At 37.6% G+C, this 9,749-nt stretch overlaps 1 protein-coding gene across 1 annotated transcript; it reads right to left on the reverse strand.

Annotated features, from left to right (window-relative positions):
* Positions 1–4,012: 4,012 nt before the first annotated feature.
* LOC140944196 (uncharacterized) lies at positions 4,013–7,021 on the reverse strand. The gene is made up of 2 exons (XM_073393328.1): positions 6,901–7,021; positions 4,013–5,207 (listed from the first exon to the last, which is right to left on the reverse strand). The coding sequence occupies exon 2, from the start codon at positions 5,205–5,207 to the stop codon at positions 4,278–4,280; it is 930 nt and encodes a 309-aa protein (XP_073249429.1). The 5' UTR covers positions 6,901–7,021; the 3' UTR covers positions 4,013–4,277.
* Positions 7,022–9,749: the final 2,728 nt, after the last annotated feature.

A 9,749-nucleotide genomic window follows, 5' to 3' on the forward strand; every position in this document is an offset into this window, starting at 1 on the left:
TTTCTTAACAAATCGGCAACCACACGGAAGTTCGTCGATTTTCCGATCTTCAACTTATTGAAGTCGTCGGCGAATAAGGCAAGCTGCATTATTGCTAGGCAAAAGTCAATGACACACTGCACTAGAATAACTATGAATGTAATTTTCACAAGCACTAAAACAAATCTTGGATTTCGCTACGTTAAAGAATTAAGCTGGCAATAATTAACAATCCCCACGATTAGGAATTTGAAAATGCAGCTGAGAATGAAAAATAATGTCAAAACACCAGTCATTAGATTATTTGATAAAGCAAGAAGTATCACATATCTAACGAGACCCATCATCAACAAAAGAAGGAGAGTCCAAAATGCTGGTAGGGTTTTAAGCTTATGTAAAGTGGCCACGTAACCAAGGAAATCAGGCAATTTCTGTATTCCAAGAACAATGAAAATCATTTGAACTAGTCGTGTGATATACCACGCCAATTCTAGTTCTTTGGAGAAGGAAAACGTATCGATGTCGCCACAATGGAACGATTCCAGTTTGTCGCCAGCGGAGCATTCAACTGCGCGGACCGTGTACAAAACACTTCCAACAAACTCCCAAAGTAAAAAAACGCTGTAAATCACAGTGGCGAATACGCTGAGGAAAACTTTTCTTTTTCTTGCATTCTGCCGGCTCTTCAGCTCAACCATGTCAACGAGGCTTGCAAATTCATCGGAATTTTCTGCAGAATCGATTCGGCCCATAGTCTCCATCATTTAGACTGATTCTAAAAAAGGAGGAGGAAATTTGTCTTTAATAGCTTTATTTCGAAATGGTCCAAAGTTTAACTTATTTGCGTTAGAAAACATTTGCTATCATGGTGTAGGAGGTTCTGAGACTGTATCTTGGCGTGGTTATTGTTAAGCAATCGGCGATATGAGTTTTGGATATGAGCTATCCCAAATAGATCGTTTGCATTCACGTGGTTAGCGGCTATGCTGAAATTTCTCGGAAGAAAGGGAAGTTTTGAATGGAGAAGAGAATTGAATCCCCACAGGATTTTTTATGTACACGAACATGGCCTCCGTTGCAATGTTTTGTACACTAATATGGCCACCGTGACATCACGTGAAAATACTAGTAGGGTATCAAGTTTCGGCTTTTGTTACAATATTTAATAAGTGCAGGGTTTAAGACCCTGGGCGGCACACACCTACCGAAAATTTATGCGAGTACCCTCCGGATAACAATCACCTTCAGTTAATTTATCGAAGTCAATTAAATTCAACACAACAGCTGGATATAACCCGTGATAATAAATACATAGAGGGTCCAAGGACGACACCTATTAAGTGAAACGGTAATATAATCTACTGTTTTCAAACTACATCTTTGACTAATAAGGCGTTTCAAACGCCTTTTTACAGCCGTGCTGAGTTGGCTAGACTAAAGAACGAGTCTAGCTAGCTAGCACGACTGTGGTAACGCTCGGTTTCAAACGCTGGTCGGGGTACTACCGTGTCTATCGATCTAACGGAAGTCGAATGAATTCTTGAGTTCGGTACAGTAGTAGCGCGACGTTTGGAAATCGCCCGTTAAGTTTTTTCCCTAGTTCTACACAGGTTCGTTTAGGATCCAGCGAAATCATGGTCAGTATTCTCACAAGTTCCAACTTATTTAATTCAGTTATTCACTTCTTCGCAGGGTTAACAAAAATCAAAACTCAAAACAACAGTGAAAAAGCTTGATTATTAGTGCCGGAGCATAGATTGTAAGAAAACATATGAGAATGTACCTGATTAAAGTCGTTGTTATGTCTTCTCTGTAACTGACCTAAAACTGAGAAAACAAAACAATTTCAGTTTTTAATTAAACGTTTTCCGAGTTCGATAACAGTCAAGCAATGAACGCCTACACCGTCAAAATAGAAATAGCAGCTATTTTGAAAGCAGTTTTACTTTTGACCTTTCTTTTGTTTTTCTATAATAACAATAATATAAGAACGCTTACCTTATACTTTTTAAAATTTCTTCTTGAATTTCGTGCAAGACATTAGAAGTCAAATTCGCCGTTTCAGCATTTGGTAACGTCAACAGAAAGGCCTGTTCAAGTGACAGCGTTTAAATCAGCTTGCTAGTTCAGTGTCCTTTGTCATCGGTCAGTTGAGCGTTAAGATCCCCTTTGTTTTGTTTTGTTTTTTTGTCTTAACCTGTTGCCAGGTTTTTTTATTGTTATTATTATAGATTTTTTCCAACAGTTGCAAAAAATAAAGTAAAATGAAGAAAGAATGGAGAAAAAAAAAATACAATAAATAAAAGAAAAAAAACATTACATATAAAGACCCCCTTTGTGAATAAGTTTGGCCCGGATTTTTTCTAGACTTTTCTTAGTATACTTGACTTCAGCCAGGAGGGAATAAAAGAAGAAAGAAAACTTAATGAAGTAAAGAAGGTGACCACTGGTCAATCTTATAAACACTTATTAGACTGAAGGACAAGTTTTTTTAACATCACATAAAAAGTATATGATATTTTGGCATGTTCATACTAACAAGAGCCTGATCTCAGTTTCATTATTGTTTAATTTTGTTTTATTCACACTTAACATAATATTTACATTGTTCAGAGAGTAACATAGAGAATATTACACGGTGGCGCAAAGATATGAAGTTTATTTTCGAGTGGCAAAACAATATTTTACGGATGAGCGCAGCGACCGAGTAAAATATTTTTTTTTGCCACGAGAAAATAAAATTCATATCTTCAAGCCACCGTGTAATGTTCTTTTTATTATATAGACAAAAAGACATTGATAAAATAATAGGCTCTACAATGAAAAAATATAAGCAAAGCTTTGAAAAATGTGTAAGTAAAATTCAGAAGAAGCAAGACGCCTACAAATTTCGGAGGTGACCACCGTGACTTCTCTCAAAGCCATTCATTTCGTAAAATTCATAAAAACTACATCCGGGACCCGAGTGGTTTATTTTCCATAATCTCACACGTGAGTTTATCGATGAGGTAATTTCGGTGGTAACCCGAGTGAGAGGAGCATAGCTTTCGAGCTTACCACCACTATATATGTATTAAGGAATCAAAATACTTTTATGTGCGCTAGGACTGGTGCTGTGCATGGTAACTATGGAGGGTTATACAATTTACCGTGAGTCGTATTACATCATTACTTTTGGGAGTTAAGCAGAATTCGCCTGTATCATTGTTTTTTGACTGATATTGGCGGAGTGTTTTCATGCTAGCAGGAATCTCTTTTCAGGTTTTGGTTATGACAAACTTAAATGTGTGTTTGCCATAATTTGATCTCACACGTGATAAACGAAAATTAAGATTTGAAACATTAACTGAGGATCTAACACTGTGTGAGTGTATACCTGACACTTTGTTGAGGTATGGTACTTTTCGAAACACTTCTAGGATATTGGTTTCACGATTAAATTTTGTGAGATTTTGGGGGCTATGAGAGTTGAAAAAAGAATCAACATTACCTCTGTGTTTTGTAACGTTTTTATATGCCTACAACATAATCTGATTACTTACAATTATAAAAATTAACAGGGATTATGTTTCGATGACATTAATAAGCAGGAATGGCTATCCAGAACTTGCTACTTAGAATATACTTTCACCTAAATAAATATACAGAATACAAAATTATGTTGACATTTATATATGGTGGCCCAGTTTCATCATTCACAGGCATCCCAATGGGGTGGTAGCTTTGACCGTTAATGGTTAATTTTTTCCGATCAGTTTGACGGTTGACGGTTATTGTGTCCAAAACTTAAAGTAAATATCAACTTCTGTATAAATTAATATTAACCTTTGTGTCTGGAAAGTTTTCTTGGCCTTGCACTTGCACTGGCACAAAATTCCTAAGTGTTTTCAGATATCAGCAGGTTTCAGGGTAATGTAAAGTCTAGAAAGAGTATTTTTGAGAACATGGGAACTGGTTCTTCCAGTTTAAAGATTCTTCAGAGGCCAGAACCCCCGGGGGAGGGGGGGGGGGGGCAGAAAATCCCGTGAATACCTTGATACTTTTTTACCGTTTATCTTTAATCTGCATTTTTGACGGTTAACGGTACAAAATAAGGGACAATCAGGTCCTTTGTCAGTTGTCAGTAAAACCCAAGGCATATAGTGTCAGCTGTCAGTTAAATTTAATGGCTATTTGTCAGTTGTCATGTAAAATTTTGACCATTTGTCAGTAGTCAGTTAACCCTATCCAGACCCTCTGATCTCATTTTAATATACTCGCACCCCTATGTCAGATCTTTACTTGCATTTTCTTTTCAGCTAGTTAGTGACAATTGTTGATGTAGATTGCACATCATCATTATAGGATACTTGCCGTGCATCATCCAAAAAATCGTGATGGCAGAGAATATTCCTGTTATCCACAAACATTTTTTCCCAGTAGAAAATGTAGATTCGATAAGCGAAGACAATCGCTGTAAATCTGCGAATTTCACCAATTAAGGACATAAAGTCCGATGAAATTTCATTATGATTATCATCTATACCATAAATATCAAGCGCAAACTGAAAAGTGCCAATAACAAACTCTACAAAAAATGATAAAAACGATATAAAAATGTTCACTTTAAAGAACGCACAAAGTTTAAAGGACTTTCTTCGTGAGGCGTTAATCTGTGTGAAGCTTAAAAAACCGATCAAAAAGACATGGGCGGCGCCAGCAAAAAGGAAGGCCAAAATTAAGGCAATCTCCATTGGGGAGTCATTCTTCAGCGCAATAATGGCAAAATATCCTATATTGCACATGCCATACAACGACATCAAACTCCAAAAAGACGGCAGGCGCACAAGAGATCTCAAGATGGTGGAATAGCCCAGGAACGAAGGCACTTTGTTCAAGGCAAGTATCACCACGCCAGCGTTCAGCATCTGTGATATTACCCAGAGGAGTTCCAGCTGCGCCGAGTGTGAGAACATCTCGATATCTGTAGTTTGGAAACTAGCATGTTTTGCAACGAAGATTGCTTCAAAGGCTCGGATGGAGTATAAGATCAGTCCAATCACCTGCCAGGTAAAAAACATCAGGTACATAATGCAGAGGAGTCTTTTCTTTGCGCTGGAGGAGAATTTTGGAAAACGTTTCAACAACAATGCCATCAAACGACTTCGGATATCCAGGCTTGCGACTTGCATGACGTCATCATTGTTGTTGTTGGAAGCCTGAGAAGCGAACGTGGGTTGCAAATCCATCTAAAGTAGAGAATTAACAAAAATATTTTTTATCGGAACATTTTAAGTTGTAGATACAGTATTCGCGTTGACAAGATTAAGATTCACGTTTAAGGCAAAGGCAAACGTCAGATTTAACTGCATTAGACAATTTCTTAAATTAGGAAATGAGAAGGTAAATAGGGTCCAAAATTATTCTTATGGATAAAATTGTCATTAAATTACTATTTTTTTGTGTAGATGGGGGAGGGTTCATAATTTATTTAGAGTAGGGCTATGCTGTTTTTCCAAGCAATTTTTGGAAGCCCCTCAACCGCTTTTTATCCATTGCGTTCAACCTCCTCCTCAGGCGCTTCGTTTTTCGCGTCGTAGAAGCGAGCGCGAAACGCGAGTGACTGGTGATGAACCGCAAGGGACCATGGGAAGGGTACAGACGGCAGGCGAAGCGCCGTCTCGCCCGTTGTCTCCTTCCCGCCTTCCTTTGCGCGCACATTTTCATCGAGAAGTAGACGTCTGGGTACGAGGCAGCATTGCGTTTATGACCAGATTCCCCCTCATTTCACATCTCACAACCCTGGAAAAAATCCACGACCTCCCCCTCCTCGGCCTCTATGGAAAACATTCTCCTCGATGCATAATTGTTCACATCATACTCAGTCTCATTTAACACTGTAATTGTCAAATATTCTAAAGCTAAGAAGGTCCAAAAACAAAATCATATCCAGTCGTGGAAGATTAAGGCTGCAAACTGGTGCTACAGTCATATATTTTAAAATTACTATCATTCGAATAGAGTTACTGCCAAACAAAGTACTCAAACCCTGAGAGCTGTGTCTGTCAATAAGCCATTATGAATAGTCGATCATATATTGACAGTAAAACATTATGATGCTATTGACTTCATTATCAGATAGGAAAAGATAGAGCGATTTTCGTATGACCTTGAAAAATGGTTTCGGTAAGTGTTTCTTATTTGTTTCATCAGCCAATGGATGAATAGGTCAAAACATGGCCTCTTCGTTTTCCCGCCAAAGAAAACCCTAACGTGAAAAGGCATTGTTCGATTGGCCAGTCACGTCGCAGTATGACGTCAAAGCGAAGCATTGGTTGATTTCTAGAAAGTTCTGGGGCGTGAAGTTTTTTCACCCGAGCGTTCGCTCAACCAACCAAAAGCCGCGTGCGTTTGTATCTGTTCGATAAACCAATCAAATCGCTCTATTTCCGTTCGTTTGTTGTTCCTGTTTTGTTAGCGCGTTTTCATTTCGAGGTCATACGAAAATCGCTCTAATTAAAGCAAACATGAGGAAAGGTGTAAGAGTTAAGAAACTAGATGGCTGGATAGCGTAAAATTAAGAGACAATGACATAATAAATGGTGCAATTTGCTATCAAAAATTTAAAGTAAAATCCTATTATATTTAACTAATGCCCCATTCACACCAACTAACCATGCTCAATCAAACAAAATTTTAAACAGTGAAAAACAGACACGGAACACTGGAAACACAGGTTTTCATATAGGATCCCAACGAAATTCAACATGTTTTGTAATTTACAACAAATATGCAATCAACTCAAGTCAGTAAGCAGCTTTTAAGAAGGAAGCACTTGTAAACAGTGTTTAACTAAACGACTTTTAAACATGTTTTTAAAAGCTTTGGTGTGAACGGGGAGTATTAAAGTTAGCTCCAGTGATTTTAGGTACTTCAACATACCACCCAGGCAGAGAGGCTGCTATTCTCTTCCACACAAGAACTAGACAAGTATGCTGCACTTTTGAGGATGTTTGATGGCTGGGTTGCAAACTTTACCGCTTGTTGTTATTTAACACTGCAGTGACGTCATCAGCAATTTATGCCCGGGAGTTTTCCCTTATCACTGTTTTTGTCAGTACCTCCCATAATGCTCAATGCTTCATTGACTTCCTTCAATGCGATGCTTAAGCAACCATCTAGAACTTCTTATTCATCCAGTTAATATTAAAAAGACTATACAAAAATACGTTCATTTTACAGTCGATTTTGAACTAAGAATGAGTAGCTGACGCTCTAATTCACCAATTAAAAGTTAATAACAATTAATAATTTGCGTTTCGAAAGCTGGCGATATGTTTAGCCAAATGGTGCAAAATTCAAGAATTCGCATAACCATATTCAACAAATGATATTTTAACTCAAAGGATAATTAAATTTCAACAATTAATATTTGCATACAACAATATGCATTGCATGCAACTTTAACCATGGTTATTTTTATTTAACAACTAGATATGTTTAGCTGACTCTCAAATGAGAATTCTTACGATTCATCGATGAGACCCGCCGCAAACTATCGCAAAATTAGTTTTATATCCACAACAGTCTTGTAAGCATTGGTTTACGGGACGTTTTCCCTCATAATTTCCAGTGTTTTGCAAACCCCGGTGTTCATGCTTCATTAATTTGTAATTGCTTTCTTCAACACCAGAAACTGAAAGTGAGCAAATAATAATTGTAATTACTTCCGCCTCGAAAGCAGTGCATGGTCTTTTTAATGAACTGAATTTTAATATATACAGTAAATAGAGCTTTGTTATCGCGATTTTCGTTAACAGTTCAATTAATTTCTTTAAGGTTCTAAGTTTGTTAAATAAACATCGTTTTTAGTTGGTTACTAGAGTTGGCTTCGTTGGTGGAGCCCAACCGAAATCTTACGTAATCGTGCCTGGAGCTTAGCCAAGCATATGCAAATTACTGACAAATCGAAACCCTTTAAAGTTACTACACCGACACCGACGTTCAATTTGGTTTATACGTACAATACGTTTTAAAACGCTTTAATTTCTATTCATTTCCAATTAGTTTTTACAAAAGGTATTCTTCCGATTTTGTTCTAGCTAACATGTACCAACATTTCCGGAGCCGTAGAGGAACTGACTTCCGTTTCTTACCAACTAAATATGTATCGTTTAATAAATTAAAATGGTACAGCCATAAGCTGCATTTATTCAAAATAATTTGATTAAAGGCCTCGTTTTAAATACCTAAATGACAAATTTCCCTGCCCTTTCATGTACTTTAGTTCTTGAATTCCTTCCCTTTTATATAACTGGAGCATGAAAAAGGTTCCCCTTTCCAGCCTCCCCGTTTAGGCCGCAAACCTTTGACTAATGACTATAATCTGAGAAAAAACTTTTTAATCGTAATCATGCAAGTACAGTCGAACCTCGATTATCCGGAAGGAAGGACTCTGGAAGGATATATATGTTTTTTATCGGATCACATCTTATTAGTATTCATGAAAAAAACGGAACCAGGGAAACAAGTCCGAATAATCGAAAAGTCCAGATAATTGACGTCCGGATAATCGAGGTCCTACTGTAACATTACTACTTACCACACAGACTGAGAAGGGGACCGGCTTTTTGCCTCCGTTTCCTATGTTTTTCCATTTCTAACAACGCGTTGTTATCCTTTCTTTAAACTGCAGTGCAAAATTCGACAACTTGACCAGTTGCGTTTTGAAGACAGTGAAAAACTGTGCAGGGCAAACGCTGTCTCCAAGTCAGTTCAACGACATCGTTAACCAGACTGTTCCTCAAAATGAAATTTGCGAGAAAGGTGGACTATCCGCACCTTCTTTGGGTTCTCTGTGTAAGAGTACGTTTAACAGCAAGGCAAATGACTGCCTGAAAAACTACCATCAAAAATTTGCGTCGGATAAATCGGATCCTGCTCTTTGCCAGTAAGTCCCAGTTAGAGAGACTGTAATTAGAAAATTAGCAAGAAATACCCCGCAGTTTGCGGGGATGAAAATGAACCAAAGAAAAACTAGTTTATTTGTCACGTCAAAAAAAAAATACTTACCTATCTAGTATGGGTAGAAGTACTCATACATTTTGGGGTTTAAAATTTTACTCGCTCTGAAAAGCCGAATAACTGATCTAGGAGAATGGAATGACCTCCTACTACTTTTCCACAAGGGTGCCATTTTTGGTTAATTATCTAATTATTATTATTATTATTATTATTATTATTATTATTATTATTATTATTATTATTATTATTATTATTCATGCTCTCCAGTTCTGTGGTGTTTATCTGGGTCCTCTTAACTGTCTCAGCAGCTTTCCGCAGCTTAGAGACTCAACAGTGGCTGACAACTGCGCACTTTGAATGTCGGGCAGAACTAACCAGTCCCATTATTCTTCGCGATAGTTCCAAGGGCACCAATCAAAATGGGTATTACTGCCACTTTCGTCGCTCTTTATCAGGCGTACTTGATCTGTTACATGATGATGATGATGATGATGATGATTATCATTATAATTTTGTCTTTAAACAGAGAATTTTTTAGGGCAAAAGATTGTGTGAGAAAAGCGTTTCGGGCAGACTGCCCACGTAGCCAAAGTATAAATTTCAATGAAAGAAATGAGTTACTTTTCAAGTTAAGCCAATGGAATCCTTTGTGCCATAACCACCGGGACCCTGGGACCGTTGGACAGTCCCCCTGTTACAGAGAAAAAGAAAACTCTGAAAAGTTCAGGGACATCAACAACACCCTTATTCAAACGGCGAAGGCTCTT

This window comes from Porites lutea, chromosome 7 (genome assembly GCF_958299795.1).
Source record: "Porites lutea chromosome 7, jaPorLute2.1, whole genome shotgun sequence".
NCBI classification, from domain to species: Eukaryota; Metazoa; Cnidaria; class Anthozoa; order Scleractinia; family Poritidae; genus Porites; species Porites lutea.

Excerpts from the sequence above, each read along its gene's own strand:
- LOC140944196 (XM_073393328.1), bottom strand. The coding sequence starts at position 5,207 with ATGGATTTGCAACCCACGTTCGCTTCTCAGGCTTCCAACAACAACAAT.